Source organism: Lithobates pipiens, unplaced genomic scaffold, assembly GCF_037356315.1.
Source record: "Lithobates pipiens isolate NorthernLeopardFrog02 unplaced genomic scaffold, aLitPip1_a1.2 Scaffold_13, whole genome shotgun sequence".
NCBI classification, from domain to species: Eukaryota; Metazoa; Chordata; class Amphibia; order Anura; family Ranidae; genus Lithobates; species Lithobates pipiens.
The window spans coordinates 268,013,825-268,040,453 of record NW_027507718.1 but is presented as its reverse complement, the minus strand read 5'-3'; the positions used below and the strand labels follow the sequence as shown (position 1 = coordinate 268,040,453).

General features: G+C 43.7%; 1 protein-coding gene across 1 annotated transcript; it reads left to right on the top strand.

The window, feature by feature from the left end:
- Nucleotides 1–3,149: 3,149 nt before the first annotated feature.
- LOC143974837 (alcohol dehydrogenase class-3) lies at nucleotides 3,150–26,179 on the top strand. Its single transcript, XM_077476591.1, has 9 exons — nucleotides 3,150–3,289; nucleotides 4,538–4,639; nucleotides 5,777–5,918; nucleotides 8,054–8,141; nucleotides 12,157–12,376; nucleotides 12,663–12,923; nucleotides 15,911–16,046; nucleotides 19,088–19,226; nucleotides 25,984–26,179. The coding sequence occupies exons 1-9, from the start codon at nucleotides 3,272–3,274 to the stop codon at nucleotides 26,006–26,008; spliced, it is 1,131 nt and encodes a 376-aa protein (XP_077332717.1). The 5' UTR covers nucleotides 3,150–3,271; the 3' UTR covers nucleotides 26,009–26,179.
- The last annotated feature ends 450 nt before the right edge of the window (nucleotides 26,180–26,629 follow it).

Here is a 26,629-nt window from a genome sequence, read left to right as displayed (position 1 = left end):
GAGTGCAGCGACTACTGAGCGAACTGATTCCATTCTGAACCTCTGCACTTTCACAAAGTGATTGAGGGCTTTCGGGTCCAAGATTGGACGTCACGTACCCCTTCCTTCTTGGGAACTGCAAACAGATTTGAGTAGAATCCCTGGAAACGTTCTGATTCCAGAACAGGTACAACCACCCTGCGACTCAGCAGGTCCCTTACTGCCCCCAAGAGGGCCTCCCCGGTGAGCCGAGGATACGGGTATACTGGAAAAGAAGAATCTGTTTGGCAGCCAAGAAAGAAACTCTATCTTGTAGCCTGAGGAAATCAGATTGCAGACCCATTGGTCAGATAGCCGAGAGGACCACCAGGCTGCAAACTCCTGAAGGCAACCCCCCACCCGTGACATGGGTGGGGCAAACCTTCATGCGGTAGCACTTTTGTTCGCAGGCTTGGGACGTTTTTGTCCTTCCGTGGTCATCCTGTCGGGCTGGGGACGTTTAGCCGAAGCTCCAGGCGGACGAAAAAGCCGCTTGTGACCGTAAAACGAGGGCCCTTGCCTACGGCGTGGCTCCTTAGCCTTCCTGGCCTGTGGGAGTAGAGTACTCTTACCACCAGTGGCATTTTTAATAATTTCATCCAAAGAGGCTCCAAAGAGCCGGTCGCCAAGCAAGGGAAGATCCGTCAGGGCTTTTTTGGATGCCTGGTCAGCAGACCAGCGTTTTAACCAAATCATGCGCCTCAGCACCACTGCTGACACTGAAGCCCTGGATAACAGAGGGAGAATTTCCAGGGCCGCGTCACAAACATACTTAAGGCCTTGCACTAGTTGGTCTGCTAGTTCCACGCAGACAGGAGAAGCCTGTTGCTCTCCAAATTTGCAGTGCAACAGTTTTGCCCACTCAGTTAGTGTCTGCGACACAAGTGCGGATGCCAAAACTGGTCGCACGGCTGACCCAACAAACGTAAACAAGGAACGAGCCACTGCCTCGGCCTTCCTGTCCGTGGGATCCTTAAATGCAGGAGTCCCCTCTACCGGGATCGTAGTTACTTTATTTAACCTGGATAATGGGGGGTCCATGACCGGAGGAGCCGACCACTTCTTGAGAAGGCTTTCCTCAAAGGGGTAATGCACCGCCATTGATTTGGGGACCAAAAAGGTCCGTTGCGGGCGACCCCATTCCTTGTAAATGAACTTGTCAAAATAAGTCAGATATGGGAACACCTTAGGTGAACGTGCTGGCTTGCAGGACCCAAAAGGGACCAGTACATCAGCAGAGGGATCTGCTGGCTCCTGAATCTTTAGGTTATCACGCACAGCTATGATAAGTGCTCCAACAATCGATTTGTCGCGCACGGACCCAGACGGGGACTCATCCTCACTGTCCGAACGGTCCTGGTCAGCGCCATATGACAAGACAGAGCAGGGGTCACCAACCTCAGCAGGACCTGAGTCTGCATCAGAGCTCTCCCCAGAGGTTGGGGGGGCAGGGGCCACTTTTTTGCACCCTTTTGCCCACGTGCCGCCTCCATCTTGGCAACGAATGAATTGAGGACAGCCGTCATGGTGTCAATGGGCACTGCACAGTCCACAGGCGACCCGGTTGCAACTGCCTGGATTTCGGGGGAAGAAACACCAGTTTCTGAAGCCATGCTGACCCCACCCTGTCTGCCACCCGAAGGGGACTTAGGACAGTGACAGTCCCACCCTCCTTACTGCCGCTGGCTGAGGGGCTCTTTCCCGCCGGACTCACCACCCTGAGGAGTTCTGCACTATCCAGCAAGCAGTGCCTGTAGTCCCTGTTGGCTCCCAGGTGCAGAGGAAGCAGTGCTGTGTCAGTGGAAGCAGCTGCAAGTGTGCTCAGGCTTCAAGAAAATGGCCGCCCAGCATCCAGCACAAGGACATAAAACACACGGAAAATGGCTGTGAGAGTACATGAGCACATGTTGCCACTAGAGAACACTAAAAAACATGTTCATGCTTCAAGAAAATGGCTGCCGGTGTCCGGTATAGGAACAATCACCAGGAAAATGGCCGCTGAAGCCCAGGAGAGCATGCTACCCTTGCCCACACCTAAAATGGCCGCCGATAGCAGCTCCATGAGCTACAGGGAGAAAACAATGGCGGTGAGCACAGCGCTGCACAGGACTTCACAGACACCTTCCAGTGGCATAAAGAACACGACCCAGGACACAGCTATCCAGCGCAACCCCCCCCCCCCCCCCCCCAGGTGAGAGACCCCCCGCATAGACACACACACCGCTCAGAAGCATCCCCAGATGGAAGGGGGGAGGAAGAGGGGGACAGGGAGGTGAGGGACCCCTGAATTGACCTCCCAGGGAATGGCCAGCTGCTCAGCCCTGCCGAGGCAGGGAGAGCTGTACTTACCAGTACTGAAGAGCTGGGAGACATTCCAACACAGACCCACTCGTTGATCATTACAGGGAGGCTACTGGCCTCGGCATACTGTGACGCAGATATCAGTAGCTCGGTCGTATGTGTTCCCCCGGAGAATAAAAGCTCACTGACAACCTCTGGAGCTGAGGTATGTCGTGGCCTGCCTAGCGCGTAGCTGTGGCCTGCGCTGGCTGGCTGGCTGGCTGGCTGGCTGGCTGGCTGGCTGGCTGGCTGGCTGGCTGGCTGGCTGGCTGGCTGGCTGGCTGGCTGGCTGGCTGGCTGGCTGGCTGGCTGGCTCGCGAGACTACACAGATAAGCGTATCCAGCCTGTCACCCAGCCGAGAGGAGCTCTGTCAGTTGGTTTACTACCGCTTTAAATACCACCTCCCGGAATGCATAGCAGGAGAACACTCCCACTGGGCTGGTTCCAAAAGAACAGAGGCATTCAATACACCTAGCTAGACTGCGTTCTCAACCTTGCCGGAGGTGACAGCGACACCTGTGGTCAAGGAGAACCCAGTGCAACCAAGCTAGACTTGCACTGAAACCAGAAATTTTGAAAATTAGCCCCAAAACCCAACTGTGGTTTCACTAAAGTTAACTTTGAAAAAACCATAGCGCCTGCTCATCAGGAGCCAGCGCTACAGACATATCAGTAATGTTATCCGATAGCCCAACATGAGGGATGTTATTGTAGGAAGCGCTATGCATCTTCACACTCACAGCTTTCAGTGGGAAAGTAAACCGTGATAGAGCTGCTGCTCGGGTCCTTCCGTGCGGCAGGGGGCGCCATCACACGGAGACTGCTACTGGATAGCGCCTCATCTAGTGGGATAAGAGAGGGAGGGGAAGTTCTGTCAGAGTCCAGGAACAGTGTCGGAGTACAACGTGAGACATGAGCACCACCGGGCAGGTGAGCTGGCAGTGGTAGGGCAGAGCGGTATGCACAGACACAGAGCTATGGGCACGGTGCTCATAGTCTCACTATCTGTGGGAGAGCGGGACGGGTTTGTCTGTGCAGTGAACTTGAACTTGTTGGCGCTCAGCGCTGAATTGGCCCTAAGTAATGCTTGTAGAAGGGAGGATAATGGGCGCTGTGTATTATTAGCGATGTAATGAGTCTTATGGCAATAATGAGCCTGGTGAGGGACTGTTGTGTGCTATGACTTGTGATATAGAAGTGTCCTGAGCAGTGACGCTGGAAATATGCAGTGCTGTACACGTTATTATACTGTATACAGGAGGAGACATGACTAGCCAGCTCCTTGTGTCAGCAGTGTGTCCTGCACTACTCCCTAGCTTCTTCTATCTAATGAGTGAGGTGGTCTGCACCATCAGAGTAGTAAGGTCCACAGAACGGTGTGCTCAGGAGCATGGAGTGTACAGGGCTTAGTGGCCTGGACTGTAACATACAGGAGAGTATAGACCCAAAGTATGTAACATTCAGCATAGTGTGTGGCGTGTAGAGACCCTGGGTATGTAACATACAGCATAGTGTGTGGCGTGTAGAGACCCTGGGTATGTAACATACAGCATAGTGTGTGTGGCGTGTAGAGACCCTGGGTATGTAGCATGCAGCACAGCGTAAGGAGTGTAGCGACCACAGTATGTAAGATAGATAGATAGCAGAGTTTAACCACTTGCCTACAGGGCACTTACACCCCTTTCCTGCCCCAGGCCCATCTTTCAGCGCTGTTGCACTTAGACAATTGCGCAGTCATGCTACACTGTACCTAGATGAAAATTGTTATAATTTTCTTCACACAAATAGAGCTTTCTTTTGGTGGTATTTATTCACTGCTGGGTTTTTATTCTTTACATAAAAAAAGACCAGGGTGGATCAGCCTGGAGCATGGCGTGCGCCGGGTGGATCAGCCTGAAGCATGGCACGCGCCGATAGCGGAAAAATAGAGTAGAGAAAGATATTGCATGTCTCATACAGTGCTGGGAGGTTTAGATATCAGTCTGATAGTCTGTGGTACAAACCTCTCAAATCGCACACTTTGACAACTCTGGCCATACATTTTACTTTTTAAGTGTGTGTGTGTGTGTGTGTTTTTTTTGTTTTTTTTGTTAATAAAAGCAACTGGTACTTTTTTTTTTATTGCATATATCAAAATGTGAATTTTTTTTTTTTTGCTTTTCCATTTTTTTCTTGGAGGTCATCAAATGCAAGGCTGCTGTAGCCTGGGAAGCAGGTAAACCCCTGACTATCGAAGAGGTTGATGTGGCTCCACCGAAAGCTCATGAAGTCCGAATAAGGGTAAGTGTTCCTGAGGCCACCATTCACCTCTCCTCTGTTTGATTTTATAGTTGCTATAATAATAAAAATATTTTATTGCCAGCTTTATGATTTCAGAAGTGAAGGGAAAAAAACTGGTTCACTGTGCTAAAGTTAATGCGCTGCATTTAGTTTATTCCAGTACTTTACATGCCGATACCTGCAGTCTTCCAGCACCAACCCCTATTCAGTTTCCTCAGTGGATTGGCTTGTCATGGTGAATAGTGCAAACCAGTGATCACAGCACTGTAATATTCAGTTGCTTGAAGCCTTAGCTCATTGAGTAATGTGGCTGCCTACATAGTTTTATACTGAATGTTGTATGGATGTTGGGAATGTACAAAAAAAAAAAAAAATGATCACCTTGTACTGAGGCCAACGACATGAATTTTAAAACCTGTCCCCAGGCTTCACCAGCATTGCAGGTTTTCCAAGGTGATAAACAAAATCCAACAATTAATAGTCAATTTAAAGACAAAATTTGCCTACGGGGGGGGGGTTGGCGCACATATTTATTTGACCCCCCCTCGTGGGTCATGGGTGCAATGTCCGGCACATACAGACGCATCCTCCAGATTTCTGCCTGTACCTCTGTACAGGCTTTCTGTTAGAAAGCTGAAAGAAGTGTTAATGGATTACAAGGGTGCTGATCAGCTTTATTCCCTGTCAGTGTTGATAGGGGAACACCACGCCGCACTACTGTATTCTGACAGCGGTAAGAATACATTAATCGCTGTTGGTAACTATAGCTGCCAGCAATGATCTTGTGAAAAATGCCGGATTGGCTGATGATACTGAAGTACAATCGATCCACTTCGGTACAACCAGTCTGCCCATAGATGGATCAAAATAAATTTTGACTAGTCTGGTTGGTTTTACTTTAAAAAACTGGCTGTTGCAGCTTGATATTTTTGACAATAGGCCTCCTTGCCTGCAGTCTAATGCAGTGGTTTTGTTAAACATGACTGTCCAGAACTAAAACATTTCACAATCTTGGCTGCAGAGCATTGAATGGATTGATAGAATTATGCCTTACTGAAGAACCTTTCCAACAAAAGTCATAATATCAATTGTACATAATCTGTCAATAAGGATCTAATTATATATGAATCTTTACAGATCGTGTCCACGGCTGTATGTCATACTGATGCCTATACTTTAAGTGGTGCTGACCCAGAAGGATGCTTTCCTGTAATCCTTGGACATGAAGGAGCTGGTGTTGTAGAGAGTGTTGGAGAAGGTGTTACGAGGGTTAAACCAGGTGTGTTTTCTTTGCTTGTCCTGTTTTATTTGTATAAAATTACATACGGTAATTTTCTTCACTGATCAAAAATCCAATGATTTGCAGCCCCATTTACACCTGTCCACTTTCAGGTGCTGTGGTAATGCAAGTTATGTTTTTTTAGGAAGTCCCTTTTTCTATTTGCTGCCAACACACCAGAGAGGACAAGAAAATGCACCTGCGGTTTATGTTTATATAAATACATTTCTCAGTTCGGCCCACCGGTGCATTTGACATGCTACCACAATGCATGAATGTAAATAGGCCCTAAATGGCATGGTTAATGAGCAATTGCACACCAATAAAATGCTGTATTTTAAATCATACCTAATTTAAAGCAGAACTCTGGGAAAACTTTTTTTCCATGTCCTTGTTGCTGATCTCCTACCTTCACCGACTATGCCATCCATCTTCTTCTGAGCTCTGTAATAAGCTGCTGATCTTGAATAAAAACCGTTACTGTTCTCCTGTTTGTAAGTGGCTGCTATTCCTCCTGTAATCCAGCCACCAGCCTTGGCACTTCCCAGTTTTACTTCTCTATAGCAAGCAGGGACTTGTACTTCCATCCTCACTTGCTGCAGTGGGCCAAGGTGTCTCACAGACCCTGGTCTGTACCGCCCATGGAGGACGTGTCTTCCTCTGCTCCCTGCCAGCTATGCCCCACCGCCCGCCCCCTCTGTGCAGAGCAGGGATCATTACGAGACACCGGCCGGATGACAGAATGGGGATCTCGGGTTGACAGATCTTGTATATGAAACGTGGCTCACCGCACTATCCTGCCTCCTAGACCGGCATTGGAACATTGTACTGTCTATCACCGTGCCGGTCCAGGAGGCAGGATGTTACGTCGGTCTGTGTTTCATGTACAAGATCTTCCACAGCCTGAGATCCCCCGCTCTGTCATCTGCCTGGTGTCTGGTAATGATCCCTGCTCTGCACTGATGGGCTCCGATAGGCTGCACTGATGAGCAGAGTGGACACCGTCCACTGCTTTAGACCCCTTTCACACTGGGGTGGTTTTAAGGCGCTTTAGTGCTCGAAAGCCTCTGCTAAGTGCTGGGAAACTGCCTCTCATTCATTTCGGTGTGCTCTTTTTCACACAGGGTCGGTGTGCTAACAGGCCTGGGAAAAAAAAATGTTCTACAAGCAGCATCTTTGGGTACAGCACTCCCAAAATGCCCCTGCTCATTGGAATCAGCGCTGCAAACCTGGAGATTTTAACCCGTCTTTTGGGGGCTAAAAGCACCCCGCTAGCGGCCAAAAAACGTTGCAAAAGCTATGTTTAAACAGCGGTAAAGCACTGCAAAAACGAGCGGTGCTTTCACACTGCCGCAGCCCCAGTGTGAAAGGGGTCTAACTGATGCTGTCCACTGACAAATATCTGTAGGAGAGGTTTCCACCATCCCTGCAATAATTGCCGTTATTTTTTATGTCTTATTTTCAGTTTGATGTGTATTATATGTGACATTACATATCACAGAGACCGGTATTGTGGATATATTGAAGCTTATTGAGATTTTCATACATTAGAGGTGGTATTGATTAGTGAGTTAGTGCTGCACTTCTGCATGGTTGCTGCATGCAGCAAGCATCAGAGCAGCTTTTTACCTGGCATCAGAGTGGCGTTTGTTACCCTGCCCAAGGCACAGGTGGTGTACCACAGATTGAGAAACCCCAGACTAGAGAAATGGAGAGGATATGATGTAATCACTGGTGCAACGGCTCCTCTTTGGCAGAATACATGCAGCTCTTCCCCTTTTTTTTATTTTTTTTTTTTTTTTTTATTAGAGAGGACTTCTTCAAAATCAAAATTAGACTTTTCTTTTCAATGGAAAGGAATTTCACAAATGTAATAACTGTTTTGTGAAGGGGGTGTACTGATGGGGATTTTTTGCTGGAGCCAGAGTTCTGCTTTAAGGTTCACCATTTGCAATAGAACTTTACATCTTTAAACCGTATTTCTTTGTTGAAATGTGTTTATTTTTTATGAAATGAAGTGTCTAGCATGCCAGACATTGAAGCTGACTTAAAAAAAATAAAAAAAAAAAATAAGAAATCCGTAAAAGTGAACAATCTATCAGTTGAGTTAATGTTCATATGTGTGTTTATTTCAGGAGACACTGTTCTTCCTCTGTATATTCCTCAATGTGGGGAATGCAAATTTTGCTTGAATCCCAAGACAAACCTGTGTCAAAAAATCAGGTATAGTATAATCTCTTAATATTTCAATTATTTTTAGAATTCATTCATGGGAAAGGTTTACTGCACCCAAAGGAGTTATTGTGGGCACTCTAGCATAAAGCTTTCCAACCCAATTCGCCTGCCCACTGCTTTTTATTTACAGTTTATGTTGGGGTTTAATTACTAAAGGTCTAGCTCGCTGTTCACTTGCTATAGTGAACGTTTGTGAATTTAAATCATCCTCCCTTTAAAAAAAACAAAAAAACTGTCATCTCTGTCCCACAGCAGCTCTTCCTCTTACCCGCTGTTGACTCGCCAACAGTCCCATTCACTTCAATGAGATGGCTGGTGATGCGGCAGTGACGCAACAAGGTGAGGGACATGACGGTAGCAGGTGATGAATGCCCGCTAACAGGCACTGCCATGACGGATCTGAAATGATAGGTGCTCTTTAAATGTAAGGACTTATCTTTGCTGGTAGTTGGAATCTTTAATTTTGCAAACAAAATGAAGGTTTCCTATTTAGAATAATAACCTGTCGGGTTAGTAAAGCAGCGATATGGGAACCAATTGAATCATACAGTTTGTAGTGTACATGGTACATCTTTGAATAGTTTTTTACTCCAAAAGCAACTTTTTTTTTATTTATTTTTTTGATAAAAAAAAAAAATTTATCATTTGATTTATATCCACCCTGTTGGTGAAGCTGTATTCACTTGGCTCCCCAACGATGCGCTAGCAAAAATCCTGTTTATTTTAATTTCCCTAACACATTTTTGGTTATGCAAAGTGAACAGAGCTTGATTAAACGGTCTCTAATCCTTTAGTAAATCAACTCTACTGTGTTTAAGGGGGGGAAGAATACCCACACACGCTATGGCAGATGGATGGAGCTCAATACAAATTTATGATCTAAGAGTTGGGCAGTAGCAATAATGTGGCTTTAATATGAATATTGCATGCAGAAAATCATCATGTTCTATCCATATTAGTTTTTCACTATTTATTAAAATCCATGCCCATTTAATGCTTCCTCCTTAGCCACTGTACAGCCATGGTCAAAAGTTGAGAATGACGTATACATTTTCAGGCTGCTGCTTCAGTGTTTTTAGATAATTTTTGTCAGATGTTAATATGGTATATTGATGTGTAATTGCAAGCATTTCATAAGTGTCCAAGGCTTTTATTGACAATTACATCAACATTATGCAGAGTCAATATTTGTAGTGTTGACCCTTCTTTTTCAAGACCTCTGGCATGTTGTCAATCAATTTCTGGGCCACATCCTGACTGACTGGCAGCCCATTCTTGCATAATCAATGCTTTGAGTTTGTCCAGAATTTGGGGGGGGGGGGGGGGTGTGTTATGTTCACCCACCTCTTGAGGATTTACCACAAGTTATTAATGGGATTAAGGTCTGGGGAGTTTCCTGGCTATGGACCCAAAATTTTTGTTCCCCCCCCAAGCCACTTGGTTATCACTTTTGCTTTATGGCAAGGTGCTCCATCATGCTGGAAAAGGCATTGTTCCTCCCTAAACTGTTGGTTGATTGGGAACAGTTGCTCTCTGAGGATGTTTTTGTGCCATTCTTTATTTATGGCTCTGTTTTTAGGCAAAATTGTGAGAGCCCACTTCCTTGGCTGAGAAGCAACCCAACACATGAATGGTCTCAGAATGCTTTACTAATGGCATGACACAGCACTGATGATAGCGCTCACCTTTTCTTCCCTGGACAATTTTTTTTTTTCCAGATGTCCAAAACAATCAAAGTGCATTCATCTCAGAAAATTACTTTTACCCCAGTCCTCAGCAGTCTAATCACTGTACCCTTTTGAATATCTGTTTTGTCCCTGATGTTTTTCCTGGAGAGAAGTGGCTTCTTTGCTGCCCTTCTTGACACCAGGTCATCTTCCAAAAGTCTTTGTTCGCCTTGCTGTGCGTGCAGATGTACTGCCATTCCTGAGCAAGCTGGTGGTGCCTCGATCCCACAGCTGAATCAACTGTATGAGATGATCCTGGCGCTTGCTGGACTTTCTTAGGTGCCCTTCAGCCTTCTTCACAAATGCAGTGGAAATGTTTTGTGGGATTAAGTTCACTCTTCATAACATTGTGGAGCATATTCAAATTTTTATAGCAGAAATTGCTAAAGAAAAACGTGGTGGGGTATGCAAAGCTGAAAATTGGCCTGGGCAGGAAAGGGATGAACGTGTCCAGTACTGAAGTGGTTAAGTTGCTATGGAATTTTTTCAGTCCCGTGTAATGTCATGCATACATCTTTATCTTATTGTTAATGCAACAGTTCTTTTTCCTAAGATCTTCTGGTATTAAGAGGCATCTGACATTTTAATGGCATGTATTCAGTTGCATGCCAGAACTTTTTTCACCAAGACCTCCTACATATTGCCTGGGTGGGTGGAAAGAGACTGTATGCATATGTGTTTTGTGAATATCAGCCCACTTTTGACTGCGTTATTACTCCCAGTGTAGCAAGCTTTTCTTTGACTGGATATTTTGAATTGTAGCATATTACGTAATCCGTGGTGGAATAACAGTTGCTGGTTGGACAAAAAAAGACTTTCTGTTTGGGACTGGCTTGTAGACTGCGTTTCAATTTCTGGGGATAACTTTTAATAGCATTTATGTATGTGGTTGGTCTGAAAGCATGTGTGCAGCAACTCAAATGATTTCTTGTGCACATCATAGGCATGTTGTAGGTTGCCCCTTTTTAGTTTTGGATTGAGATACTTTAAAGAGTACCGTATATACTCGAGTATAGGCCGACCCGAGTATAAGCCGAGGCCCCCAATTTACCCCCAAAAAACTGGGAAACCTATTGACTCATGTATAAGCCGAGGGTGAGATATGCCTGTCCATCCCTGTGTGTGTGTGTGTGTGTGTGTGTGTGTGTGTGTGTGTGTGTGTGTCCATCCATCCATGTGTGTGTGTGTCCATCCATCCATCCATCCCTGTGTGTGTGTCCATCCATCCATCCCTGTGTGTGTGTGTGTGTGTGTCCATCCATCCCTGTGTGTGTGTGTGTGTGTGTGTGTGTGTGTGTGTGTCCATCCATCCATCCCTGTGTGTGTGTGTGTGTCCAGCCTACCTGTGTCCCGAGCCTCCGTCCGGTCCCGAGCCTCCGTCCGGTCCCGTCCCGTCCCGAGACTCCGTCCGGTCCCGTCCCGTCCCGAGACTCCGTCCCGTCCCGAGCCGAGCCTCCGTCCGGTCCTGTCCCAGGATCACCGCTCTTCGTCGGCGCCCATTCCCCTGTTCAAATGCCGCGCCTCCCTGTCTGTGATAGGCGGAACACAATTTCCCAGCAGTCTGTGTTCCGCCTATCACGGACATCCTCTTATCCTCGTCCGTAGTATGAGGATGAGCGGATGTCCGTGATAGGCGGAACACAGACTGCTGGGAAATTGTGTTCCGCCTATCACAGACAGGGAGGCGCGGCTTTTGAAAGTTAGAATGGCCGCTGTCTGTCTGCTCGACACGCTGTTCGGGCAGACAGACGGCGATGACTCGAGTATAAGCCGAGGGGGGCACTTTCAGCCTCAAAAAAGAGGCTGAAAATCTCGGCTTATACTCGAGTATATACGGTAACTTCACTTTTGGTAAGAAAAAGATTCCTACCTTTTTTGTTCTGAAGAAATTGCTGTTTTTTTCTATCCATGTGCAAAACGAATGTTATTGGGGAGTGGGTTTTTTTTTTTTTTTTTTTTTCAGGGGATGCCAAAAATCTGATTTGTATTTTTAGGGCTGACTTCAGGGAAAATCAGTAAGCCGATTACTCAAGCAGGAAATGACATTATTACATTTTCAGGAGGGTATTATAAATTGCATTTTACAGAAAATTTACAGGGCTGCAAATTGAGAAAGTAATTTATAATCAATTACAATTGTGACACAAGTCATATTTTATCTTAAGACACACACACACGTAGAGTTCTCTTTTTAAGTTCTTTATTATGTGTCTAGTGTACTGTATATATTCAGGCTTGTGAGTCCAAAGTAGAACTCATTGCTATTTCTGTGACAGGGTTACCCAAGGTCAGGGACTAATGCCTGATGGTACCAGCCGATTTACCTGCAAGGGGAAGCAGATTTTCCACTTCATGGGCACCAGCACCTTTTCTGAATACACGGTGGTTGCTGACATCTCTGTTGCCAAGATAGAGGACTCTGCTCCTTTGGACAAGGTCTGTCTGCTGGGCTGTGGTGTTTCAACTGGATACGGAGCAGCTCTGAACACTGCCAAGGTAAGCAGATTTATGCGGTAGTGCCAGGAACCTTTTGAGTCTGTCATTTATGTTGGTGTGTAAAATGATCAGTGACCTAACTGAGTTTTTGCGTTGGGGGGGGGGGGGGGGGGGGGACCTTTTAAATGTTTTTTACGTGTACCATTTTATTAAGTTTGCATTTAGCAGAGGACTAGGTTTATGCCAAATGTTAATAATCCTTGTATGAAGTGCCAATGTTTTTGTCATTTTTCTGCAATGTTCTGGGGGGAAAAAAAACGACTTTTCATTTATACCTAAATATCAGGTGGAGCCAGGCTCTACATGTGCGGTGTTTGGCCTAGGAGCTGTTGGTCTTGCAGTGATCATGGGATGCAAAGTAGCTGGTGCCAAGCGCATTATTGGGATCGACATCAACAAAGAGAAGTTTGCCAAGGCCGCTGAGTTTGGAGCCACCGAGAGCATCAGCCCTACAGATTACAGTAAGCCCATCCAGGAGGTTCTGGTGGAACTAACTGAAGGAGGAGTGGACTATTCCTTTGAATGCATTGGAAATGTGGGAGTTATGGTAATTTATGTCACTTGCATATATAATATATTCTGCATAGATTTCGAACATAATTAAAAGCATTCTACACAGATTAAGAGGTACTAAAGTCCACAGTGCTTACCTCTTTCAGTGGTCCAATGTCTTTTGCTGTTGCCAGCTTTTTTTCGGGTGCTGGGATCAGGCTGTCTTAATTGGCCAGTGCAGGTTGATGTCACATTTGCACATGCGCAGGCGTGCATTCATCCTGCCACACAAGATCTGTGCCAGAATGTAAACAGCTTCATATGTACAGCACAGTGTGCATTATAAAGAAGACTGCGAGCAGGCAGGTGGGTTCATTTAATTTTAGAAATGACTGCATGTCTCTTCTGCCATAAAGAGCTTACCTGGACGTAGTTTCTGAAATGGAGACTTTAGGTCTGCTTTTAGCCACTTGAGCTCTGAAAGGTTTTACCACCTCTTATGACAAGGCAATTTTTTGCTATTCAGCACTGTACAACCTTAACTGGCAATTGTGTTGTCTTGCAATACTGTACACAAATTTTTTTTTTTTCTCCACATTCTTTCAGTGGTATTTGATCACCGCTGGGTTTTTTTATTTCTTCAGTTAAAAAATATATATATATATATATATATATATATATATATATATATATATGACATAAACTCACCATGCCTCTTACTAAATGCCTGACTATTTTCCAAAAAGCGGGTCATTTGGGAGGAGTTTTTACTGTCATGGCATTTTAGGGCCTCAAGAAATTGAGTCGGTACAGTCAAGATCAATTTTCAAATACATATACCATAGTTGGTAGATGCTATAAATTTCACACACACTAATATACATTTATTGGGATTCTATTTTTACCAAAGCAGAATACATTTTGGCTTACATTTATGATTGCATTGGATATGTGTTATAACAAAGCAGAAAATATTGTCGGGGGGGGGGGGGGGAATTCTTTTTAATTTTCAGTCTTAATTTTTTATTTTTTCTCGCAAAAAAAACAGTGATCAAATACTATAAAAAGAGAACTCTATTTGTGGGGAAAAAATTATAAACATTTAATTTGGTGTACAGTGTTGCATGACCGTGTAATTGTCAGTTAAATTAGCGCAGTGCTGAGTAGCAAAAAATGGTCTAGCCATGAAGGAGATGACCCCCTTCCAAAGCTCAAGTGGTTAAAAGCAGAACTAAAGTCTCCATTTCAGAAACTATGTGCAGGCAAGCTTTTTATTGCAAAAGAGACATGCAATGTCTTTTCTGAAACATAATTGACCGACCTGCCTGCTCACACTCTTCTTTATAATGCATGTGTGAAGCTGTTTACATTCCGGCACAGATTCTGTGTGGCAGAATGCCTGTACTCCACCTTTTGCATAGGCACACAGTGTGCTTCTAATCCTGGAGCAGGCACATGATTGTGCCTGCACACGCCACAGTATATGTACTGTGGCGGGTCAGCAAGTTTTTAAGCTATCCCAGAATTTTTTTTTTTTTTTTTTTTACTTTACTCCTTATTTTACTATACATCATCGCAGAGGTGTTTACAATGGTCGGTTTTTATTCCAAAGAGGGGGAGAGAACTTTTACTGTAACTGCCTAAATTGTCAGCTGGAGTTTGAATTTAAATCCAAATTAAATAGATTTATGAAGCGGAGCTAAACTCGAGTGTTTATAAAACTGCAAGCAGGCAGCTTTTTTTTTTACAGAAGTGACATGCTCGTGTCTCTTTTGCAATAATACAAACCTTCCCGCCGGCTCGTAGTATTCTACCGAATGTACGTGGAGTATGAACAGCACACATGCATTCCTGTCACAGCCAAACAGCTGTGCCAATATGACTGATTCCCGTGTACAAGTGTGCGATGATGATGACATCCTCTGCTGGCCAGTCAAAATGCAGAAAAGCTGGCACTGGGAAGAAGATGACAGCGGCTGGCAAGGAGTATAACCGCCATGTTACTGGAATATGGAGGTGGGTATACTGGGAGGTTTAGTTCCGCTTACACTCAGAACCGTTATGGTCAAGGCATGCTTCGAATGTTAACTGTCACAAGCATTTTTGCTGTCAACCGAACTGTCAAGCCATCAAATGACTGGTGTCCTAATCCATGTGGCCATTGCAGTTCAAACCTAGGCTGAGATGGCCACTTCCTTGGCTGTAAAGTATTGCAGGGTTTTGTTCTGTATTTTTTGTTCTAAATTTGTTTGTGCTTCTAAAACTACTCTCTCGCCAGACTGATGATGCTGCTATCAAAGGGTGTCTCAATTGCTCTTCCAATCCAGAGTGGACACACCCATATTCTACGTACACACAATTGGGTTTTCCTGACAACAAATGTTCAATGGGAGCTTGTCAGAAATTGTGACCTTGTGTAGGCTCCATCGCAAATTTGTTTTGTCGAATTTCCGACAACAAAAATTTGAGATCTGGTTCTCAAATTTTCCAACCAACAAATTCAGTTGATGGAAATTCTGATCAGGTGTACACAATTCCGACGCACAAAATTCCACGCATGCTCGAAATTGAGCAGAAGAGCCGCACTGGCTATTGAACTTTAATTTTTCTCGGCTCGTCGTACGTGTTCTTGGCGATCGGAATTTCCGACAACATTTGTGCGACTGTGTGTATGCAAGACAAGCTTGAGCCAATATCCATCAGAAAAAAAATCCCAGGATTTCATTGTCGGAATGTCCGATCGTGTGTACGCAGCATAAGACAATGTGTTACTGGCCAAATTGTCAGGTAAAAAATGCAGCCATCACATCTAAGGATTGTTGAGCTGCAATAAATATTCTTTTATTTGGGGTTTAATACTGCTTCAACATCATGTTTACTGACTGTAGCACATAATTAATGGACTAATTTTTTTTTCTTTTTTTTTTTTTTTTTTCTTTTTCCTCGTGTTGAGCTTATTTTATTTAGTCAAACCTTTGTTCAAAACCAGTGTGTTTTACGTTTTAACATACAGCAAGTTATCAATATCTTATTTATTTTAAGCGTGCTGCCTTGGAGGCCTGCCATAAAGGCTGGGGTGTAAGTGTCATTGTTGGTGTGGCAGCATCTGGCCAGGAAATCGCAACACGCCCATTCCAGCTGGTCACTGGACGTACATGGAAAGGAACTGCTTTCGGGGGTAAGGCCGACATACTACATTACCAATTTAGTTTTTAGTAGATTTTATTTTCTCTGGGTATATTTGGAATACATTCTGTTTTTAAACTACAGAAAAACATATTTGTCTACATCAGCGTTTATATTCCTATGTGGCGTTCCTTTGAGATTTGTGTCCTTGGCATCAGGACACTGTAAACAAGAAATACTTGATACTGGGAAACGTGCAACACTATCACTCTGAAATAAAGGTCCAGAGCAAAGCACTTTTGTTTCCTTCTAGCAGGAGTGTAAAAAAAAAAAAAAAAAAAAAAATACAAAAAAAAAAGTCCTACATTTTAAAAATACCTGCTTTTTAATATGGATGTTTTGTTTTCCAAATGTGTAGTAATAGAGCCTAGCCCAAGTCCATAAAAAAAAAAAAAATCCTCTATTTTACAGTTGTGCCAAGAAAGGTATAGAGAATAACATCATTTGGAGCAATATTTGCTTATATTAAAAAAAATAAAAAAAAAAAATACAAAAAAAAAAAATGAAAGTACCACTCCTCCTATTTTCCCCTTGCCTCCCTATAAGATTGCAGAGTGTGTACCTTTCTGTGAGAGGTTCCCACTTCCTTAATCCTCGCTTAGGCAAGGATGACCTTTAAATCGGGTTGCAGCCTTCTAAAATGGCATCACACATTTTTGTAGGCTGCAGGAGCAGTCATGAATCGTGAAGTCACAGCTGGCTTCCAAATCCAAGATGGTGGCGCAGGGGATCCATGGCCCTAAGAAGAATCGACAAGGAAGAACAAAGATAGAGTGCCTCTTGAGTTAAAGTGATTTAATCAATAATAAAAGACGTAGTAGACACTTGCATGTCAAAATGCAAGGAAGCTCTACACGGATCAACATTAACAGGGAGATGTAGCCATTGTAAGAGGCATAGTTCCATGAGTTTACAATTCCATGCTGTGAAAGCCACAGGGAACCAGGGTGGAAACTGGCTGTATCCTACAGAGGAAAGTAACGATCAGCCCGTGGAAACGGCTTGTGAGGTCAGCAAGCAGGGGAAACAAACGCGTTTCAGAGCACGTGCGAAGTCTTTAAGGCACATGTACACTCCTTTCTCCAGTGTAAGGCTTCGACTGGAGAAAGGAGTGTACATGTGCCTTACAGACTTCGCACGTGCTCTGAAATGCGTTTGTTTCCCCTGCTTGCTGACATCACATGCTGTTTCCACGGGCTCATCGTTATTTTCCTCTGTAGGGATACAGCTGGTTTCCTCCCTGGCTCCCTGTGGCTTTCGCAGTATGGAAATATGCTCCCCCTTAAATTTTTTTTTTTTTTTTTCTCTCTTCTATTACAAATATTACATGACAGGACCTCTTAAATATGAGATCGGGGGTCAAAAAGTCCTCAGATCTCATATTTACAAAAAAAAGGCCCTTTAAGAGCAATCAGCGGAAGTGACTTTATGTCGTTTCTGCCCTGTAATGGTATGGAGATGGGTGGGGGCCCATCTTCCCCTCACTCTGGATCCTCACGTCAGTGGCAGGGAGCAATCACCTCCACCTCTGCCGAGGGCACTGGAGCAGGGGGCCCCCTCTCCTGCCGCTGATAATGGTGATCTTGCAGCAAATCTGCCGCAGAGACCACTATTATCTGAAACCGGACCGCCGGACGCAGCTGGCTGCTGCCATAACGATATTCCTCTTCAAAGTTAGGATGTATATCGGCGGGCAGCGGTCTAGAAGTGGTTAAAAGAACTGGTTCTGTTGAGCCTGTTAGCCACTGCTAGTAGGTCCTTCCCTACTGATTTTTCTCTGATACAGCTTGCTGACAAAATTTGAGGCAATACTGGGATTAAGAAAAGTTATGTTGAGCAGCGTCAAGTTTTGCTATTTCCTAGTGTCCAATCACATATAGGTTGAGCATAACCCAGTGGCTAAGAATGAACTTTCCTGTGATGTACTCAAGGAGAGGTGTTTTACAGGCAAGTTAAAAATCCTGTAATGCTTTTCACTGTACTCCTTGCTAAGCTCTATGAAAAGGCAAAAGAACAAACTATCCAGTGCTCAAAAGGCCAGTCCACCAGTCAGGAATAGACGCATGGTCTATGCAGTCTCAGAGGCAAATGTTTCAGTGGTGTAGCCCACCTCTTGCAGGGGAATCTAACAACAAACTGCCAATAACAAATTGGGGTGCAAACGCCTAGTGCATTACCCAAGGTTTATTAAAAGAAACCAAACGGCCAAATGAATACTCAACCGATACAAGCAATTACACATGACACTCAGGTCAATCGACATGGCATCAGATGAAGAGCAGTCGGAAAACTGACGTGTTTTGTGGATGCATCTTTTTCCTTGGAGCTCCTAATGCCCTACAGGTTTGCTCTCTCTGTGTGCTCTTATGAGAAACCAAAACCCTGCCTTTACTACAATGCCGACACCACACAGAGATGCTGTGCAGAGAAAAAGCATGGTTGGGCTTCATGTATAGTGGTCTACATTTACTGCAATTGTGGGAAAATGCAAAACTTGGCAAAAACATGTCGCGTTTTTTGCCGCGGTTTGTGTTTTCGTGAGGCTGGAGGTCAAAACTTTCCTATTCTGAACACGATTCTTCTGCATTCAGAAGAGGGAGCTTGAAGCTCACACGCCAGCTCCTACACGCTGCTGAAAGTCTGTGTACATGGATACATAGGCTTTTATGGAGTTTAATTTAGAAACTTTGGTGTTTAAAAAAAGAAAAAAAAAAAAACTTAGGAGCTGCCAGTGTACATGAAGCCTAAGTAATGGGACAAGATCAGCTGTAATGGAACAACAAGCAAAGTTTGACTAGTCCTTTGCAATCTGTCTGCCTTTTTTGGGCCTTCCAGATTTCAGTTGCTCTTTAGATTGGTGGTAGTATTATAAACAACAAAGGCAATAATGGCAACACCAACAGGATTAAAAAAAAAAAAAAAAAAAAAAATTTGCCTTTGCAGTAACTGATGACATGTGCTTGCATAATAGACATTTTTATCACACGAGCAATATCTCCTGTCATAATGTTATATTATTTTATTTTTTTTTAGGTTGGAAGAGTGTGGATAGTGTTCCTAAGCTGGTCTCCGAATACATGGCAAAAAAAATGAAAGTTGATGAATTTGTAACACACACTTTGCCTTTCGCTGCTATTAATGAAGCCTTCGAACTGATGCACACTGGAAAAAGGTTGGTTTATTTCATACATTTTAAATAATGACATTCATTGATGTCCCTATAGACATGAAATCTGTTGGCCAGTCTGAAGAGTAGAATATTATGTCTTCGGGCAAGTTTTGACAGTTACTGTACATGCAAATCCAGCCATCTAATCTGGAAACAAACTATCTGGATGGATTTGCCTAAACTGATTGTTTCCCCCAAAATAGTGCCAGGAATGTTTTTTTTTCAGATATCTTTTGGCCGGTCATGTTATGTGGTTGCAGATGCTCATGATGCAGAGAGTGGCGGTAGTCTAATGATTTTAGCAGCACTGAATGAAGAGAGCCAAGGTGACACCCACTTAGATTACATGCTCATGGCACTCATTCTGCCACCTCATTCTTCCAGGTTAAATAATGCTAGGTGCCAATCTGGAGGAGTGAGTTTATCTTATGGCCCAAAAGTTCTACAGGCAAAAGAGTTTACGTTTAGAGATCTGGGTTGCTGGAAAGGCAATAATTGGGAGATTTTTCACAAATTTGTGTTCCTAAATAGGACAGCATAATATTCCTTCTATCTACTTGCTGTTGTCCAATTAAAACCATTAGCACCACTTTCCCTAAACGTCTTTCAGGACAGCATCTGAGAGAGTGGCTCCTCCCACTTGCCAACAGGAAATACTACTATTACTTAAAAGGAAGCATCTTCTCACATTTCGCCAGCTTTTGTGTTTTTCTCCGGCAGGTGCTCTTAGGTGCTATCCTGAGAGTCCAGGCTTCCTTCTCCACTGTTTATGTACCTCAGAGAGCCAGTTCCTCCCATACCACAGAGAGCTGCTGGATGGGCTCATTCTCCCTCTTGAGCGTTTGGGGAGAGCTAATACTGCTCCATGGGATGCCGTGGCGAGTCTGGCGGAGGACATCTTCTTTTTTTTTTTTTTTTTTTTTTTTTTTTTTCCCCCCTCCTGTCCTCTCTGGTATGCAGGCGCTGCCGCCATCTTTGGACTGGCAGTCGGGTGGCTTGGTCCACCAGAAGTGAGGTATCCGGAAAGGGGCGGTTTTCAAGGAGCAGGCACACAGTGTCCCTTCTGCCAGAAAGCGCAGAGGGAAGAGCGGATCTGGTGCTTGTTGTGACGCTTTTGGAGTCCAGAACCGGCGTGTTGGCCATGTGCCGGACTGCTGCGCCGCTATGGGGCGTTCGGCGGCTGCAGCAAGTGGGACAGGCACCAGAAAGGCTCAGGTAAGGGGTGGATGTGCTAACCTGTTTACTTTGAGGTCTCTCTATCTCTTATCCTTCCCCTCTCTGGGCACATGAAGTTCTTACTGTTCTCCCTGTGCACCTGTGGTGAGCATATATAAAGGACTCGGGTTGACTTACTGGGATGTGTGGGTTTTTTTTTTTTTTTTCTTGTGTGTTTTAACTGTAGGGGGGGTGTGGCTTGGCATCCGACGCGTCACTGATCATCTTTCCCTATAACAGGGAACAGACGATCAGTGACAGGCTCAGTCCTCGCTCTTCAGCTCTGTGACCCGATCGCGGGACACCAGCGGCAATCGGGTCCGCTGGTTCTGCGGTCACGGGTCTCAGGACCAGGTCGGGAGCGCGGCGGCACACTCCTGACCCATGGCTGGGCACGTAAAGGGCAACGTACAGGTACGTGCTTGTGCCCAGCCATGCCATTCTGATGACTTATATGTGCAGGAGGCGGTCCTTAAGCGGTTAAAGAGGAAGCTTCTTCCGCATGCAGCAATTTGATTGCATCAGTTAAAGAACTGGATGCTGCCATTCAATCGTTTTTACTCTTCACTTACAAATCCATCCTTGAGGCAGCCATCTACCGCACAATCCTCTCAGGGCTCACTGTTTGTCCTGGTGGTGGCGGCTGAAGTAGGTCGTCGTACCCAAGAGGGACATTTCTCCCCTCATTCCATGGAAGATTCAGAGGAAGAGGTGGAAGATGCATCCCCTAAATGTAAACTGTCTTTAGAGCATGTAGATGCCTTGTTTAAGGCAATTTATGCTACCTTGGGCTTAGAAGAGAGAAATTAATTGTCTGTGCATGGCGGGATGTACGCAGGTCTTAATCCTAAAAATAATACTTTTCCGATCCACTCAGTAATCTCTGAAGCCATTAACCTCCTTAGCGGTAATCCCGAGTCTGGCTCGGGTTGGGAATTTCATTACAATAGCGGTAACCCCGAGCCAGACTCGGGCTTGCACCGCTCGATGCAGGGGAGGACACGGGTAACGTCACTTACCTTGTCCCCTGGATCCAGCGATGTCCGCCGCGCTGTGTGATCGAGCCGTCCTGCGCTCGATTCACAGTGCCGAATGCCGCCGAGCTCCGTTCCCTGCGACGTTACGGCGCACGGGAGCGGAGAACGGCGGCAAATTCAAAAATGTAAAAAGACACACAGCACTGTAATCTTACAGATTACAGTGTTGTAGTAAAAAATACACACCCCCTTTGTCCCTAGTGGTCTGTGCAATGCCCTGCATGCACTTTTATATTATAAATACTGTTTTTTACTGCTTGTAATTTGGAGATTGTCCATAGCAACCAAAACATGTCCCTTTTTTCATTTTTTTTTTTTTTTGGGATTTGATTACATTATTGAATAATTTTTATTATTCTTTATTATATTATAAACTTTATCATACCCGGGATGTCCGCTAGACTCTGGTTTGAAGAGATTTCAGAGCGTTATTCCTAAGAATTACAGGACTACAAAATAAAAGCCAGATTTCCATGCAAAATAATTGTACCGCTTTCAGCACCTTATTCCAGACTGAATCATACCGCCAGGGAGGTTAAGAAGGAATGGGCAGAACCAGAGAGCAATCCTTTTATCCCAAGTGCCCATAAAAGGCATTTTTCCATTTGATGAAGACCCAGCGGCACGTTTGGAATAAAGTTCCTAAACTCGATGCAGCCTTCTCCATGGTTTCAAGGTCAACTGACCTGTCATTGGAGGATATAGGAATATTGAAGGATCCCATGGACAAAAGGATGGATCAACAACTTAAAAGAGCTTGGCAATCCATCATGGGCAATCTCAAACTGATGATGGCAACTACTTGCTCTCTAGAAATAAGGAATATTGTGTAAACCAGCTTAAGACCCATATAGCAGCTTCACCCAAGCAAGAAATTCTCGAATCCTTCATGACCTTGTCGGCGGCTTTAGCTTATATTTCAGATGCATTGGCAGAGTCTAAAAGTTTGATGGCAAGATCTGCGAACCTAACTAACTCAGCCAGAAGGGCTCTGTGGTTGAAGAGCTGGCCGGACAATGCAGCATCCAAAAGTAAACTTTGTGGTGTTTTCGTTCATGGGAGATTTATTATTCAGCCCTGATTTGGATTCAGTTTTAGATTGGACAGCTAACAAAGGTCCTTTCCTGCCAAGAAGAAAAAGCAACCGGTTAAATGGCCTTTTTCAACCTCAAAGGGCTCTGGAACAAAGTGGCAAACCTCAAGAGAAAATATGAAATTGGCCAACGTAGAAGGGCAAAGAGAATGTAGTTTTCCATCCTCCTGCATCAACCAACAAAACGCAATTACTCTTCATTGCCAGTGGGAGGAATGCTTCAAGAATTCCTCCCTCACTGGGCAATCATGACAGAAAACCAATATATTCTAAACATGCTGTCCCATAGATACAAAATTTTGTTTTCGGATCCTTCTCCAGAAAGAGATACTTTGACAAACCTACCAAGGGTTACAACAAAGCCCTAGCTATAAAGGATCTGATGCAACAGGCGGTTGTGGCTCGGGTATCTCCAGAGGATTGTCATCGTTGATACTATTCCCATATCTTTCTGGTAAAGAAGCCAACCGGAAGTTTTCATTTGATCCTCAACTTGAAGCAACTGAACAAGTCAGTCCTATACAAGAGGTTTCGTATGGACACTATCTTTATGGTCAGGAATCTGTTGACCAAGGAATGCTTCATGGTATCGAATTGACTTAAGAGCTGCTTACCTGCATGTTCCTATAGCCCCTCAGTCCCAAACATTCCTGAGGATGGAGGTAAATATAAGGAAGGAGGTGCTGCATCTGCAATTCAAGACCCTTTCTCAGCCCACGCGAGTCTTTACAAAAGTAATGGTGAAAGTCCTCGTCCCGCTCCACATTCAGGGAATTGCAGTAATCCCGTATCGGGATGACGTCCCTTTCTTAGCCACTTCCAGAGAGAAATTGCAAGCAGACCTGGGCAAGGCCTGCAGTCATATGGAAGCCTTGGGTTGGATCGTGAACTTTCAAACATCAAACTTCAATCCCACTCAGCAGATACAATTTCTGGGGTATAGAATAAGCTCAGTAGAGCATGGAAATTTATTTCTTTCTTTATTTTTTATTTCTTTATTTTTTATTTTTTCTGGAAGAGAAGGAAGTCAAGGTCCAGGATGTAGTAGCCATACTACAGACAAATTGGGAAATGTTGGTCAGAGATTGTCAACCCTACGAACTTTAACCTCAACTATGCTTTTTACTCAAACCCTTTGGGGGGGAGCCAATTTCATGATTTGTATGTGATAAGAATCCTATTGCTTTAGTTGTAAGTAACAAAGAACTTTAGGTCTTCAGACTTTTTTTTTTTATTTTATTTTTTTTTTTTTCTCTTTTCTGGCAACAAAAAGGGCCACCAAGCATCGATGGGGTCAATTTGCTAGATGTCTTAAATCAGCTATTTTGGTAACTTACACTCAGATGGGATTGTCTCTCCCACTGGGAATTCGAACTTGCTATACTAGAGCTCTGGCCACTAAATGGGCAGAAAAAGCTGGTGCCACCTCAGATCAAATTTGTAAGGCAGCTTATGTGGTGACGTGACTTGACGTGGTCAAGTTACCTAACGTATGTCCGTCATTACAGATTGGATCTTCTGTCAGGTGATCAGGCATTTGGCAGAAAGGTCCTAAAAAGAACCAAATTTGGGGTCAGTGGTGCTACCTCTATCCCGAAGAGTGATCGTGTCAGGTCTCTTGTTATATGGCTATATAAACCAAATTTACTAAATGGGGTAGTGGTAATAAAAATTCAGCTGTAAGATTATACGCTAGCACCCTTGACGTGACCTGCATAAAAGGGTTGGATAGTAGAAAATTCACCTATGTGAGGGAAGACCTTCCTATATTAGGACATAAGGGGAGTCCCCAGTGGTATCAATTAAAAAATAAACCAATCAAACTAAAGGGATACTGGGAGATCTCCTCCCCTTAAAATAAAGAGATGTGTATGTTTTAAACAGTGGAAAAAAAGCAAATAAACTAAAGTTATTAGTCCAAAGCTTATATCAGAAGTCCCAGATAATACTCATGTGAAAAATGTTATATATGCAGTGAGCAATACATGTGATATTATAAATGTTTGTTTTTATAAAAAAAAATTACAAAGGGGGGGGGGGGGGAATGCACAAAAAAATGAAAAGCAGCCGTTCCAATGTGAGTAATTATTCGTCCTTAGCAGGTTATTGCAGGTGACCTGCTTGCTGTCCCTCATGGGTCCCCACTCACCAGCTCCTTTTTTAACCCCTACAGGTGTAATACGCATTGTAGATCCACAATCTTATCCGATCTTACCCAAGAGCCTGCAGACGCTGAGACCTGGCAAAATTGGATAAGATTGTGGATCTACAATGCGTATTACACCTGTAGGGGTTAAAGGAGCTGGTGAGTGGGGACCCATGAGGGAGAGCAAGCAAGTCACCTGCAAAGAACTGTGATCACTAAAGTCACCTGCAATAACCTGCTAAGCACAAATTGCTTTCATTGGAATGGCTGCTTTTATTTATTTTTATAAAAATAAAAAAAAATTATTTTTCACACGAGTAATATCTGGACTTCTGAAATAAGCTTTGGACTAATTTTTACTTTATTTGCTTTCACTTTTTTTTTTTTTTTTTTTTTTTTTCACTGTTTAAACATACATATCCCTTTTATTTTAAGGGGAGGAGGTCTCCTGGTATCCCTTTAAGTTTGGTTTATTTTTAATTTGTACTACTGGTGACTCGCTTTCTTATGTCCTAATATAGGAAGCTCTGCCCTCGTATAGGTGGATTTTATACTATCCAACCCTTTTACGCAGGTCACGTCAAGGGTGCTAACGGATAATCTTACTAAATTTTTATTACCACTACCCCATTTAGTAAATCTGGTTTATATAGCCATATAACAAGAGACCCGACAGATCACTCTTTAGGATAGAGGTAACACCACTGACCCCAAATTTTTGGGTTTTGTCTGTCAAAAGCTCTCCAGGGGGAGTTTAAGGGGAGGCTGCAACCTTCATCTCTATCCTAAGCGCAGTACTATTCTTATTTTTTAAAAGAGGTCATGCAGGCTGCGGTCCCTCCCTAGTTGGCAAGTCTTGTTTTATCCTCCTCAGGTGCTGTCCCGAAAGACATTAGGGGAAGATTTCAAGTTGGACTTACCGGCAACTTGTTTTCCAGGAGTCTTTCAGGACTGCAACGACCCGCCCTTATTTTTATGCTGTGACTAACAATATTATGTTTGTGTTCCAGCCTGGGCCAGAGGTACTCTAGTACAGCTGGCGACATTTAGGAAGATTCCTCCTTTTTAAGTTTGGAAGTAGTGTTTCCTGTTGGCAAGTGGGAGGTGCCACTCTCGTGCAGTCCTGAGACTCCTGGAAAGCAAGTTACAGGTAAGTCCAACTTTAATTTATTTTTTTATTTTTTTTTAGCTTTTGACTCTTTGCATTCTTTTACAGTGTGGATAAAAGCTGATATATTAATTACTATTTTTTTTTTTCCTTCTTTTCAGCATTCGTAGCGTTTTGAACTATTAGAGAATGCTTTGGAAGAAATCATTCTAAACCAGTGGTTCAGACGTCGGCTAAAAGAATCTTGCTATTCTGAACAAATGTGTTTTATGTCCTTCACAGCAAATCCATTTTTTTTTCTGAGAACTAATTTTGTAAAGTGGTTTAGATTTTTATTAAACATCCTCGTTCTCTGCATTGATTTATATTATTATTCTCTTTTTTTTTTTTTTTCCCCAATTCTTTATGTAAGATTCAAAAGGTAGCCAAGAAGACGCATCAAATCAGAACATTGTAAAAGTAGTCAGGTTACAACTGTGCATCCAGTATATACAGTGGGGACAAAGTATTCAGACCCCCATACATTTCACTCTTTGTTATATTGCAGCCATTTTCTAAAATCATTTAAGTAAAATTTTTTTTTTTTCCTCACTAATGTATACACAGCACCCCATATTGACAGAAAAACACAGAATTGTTGACATTCTTTGCAGATTTATTATATAAAAACTGAAATATCACATGGTCCTAAGTATTCAGACCCTTTGCTCAGTATTTAATAGAAGTACCCTTTTAACCTAATACAGCCATGAGTCTTCTTGGGGAAAGATGCAACAAGTTTTTCGCACCTTGATTTGGGGATCCTCT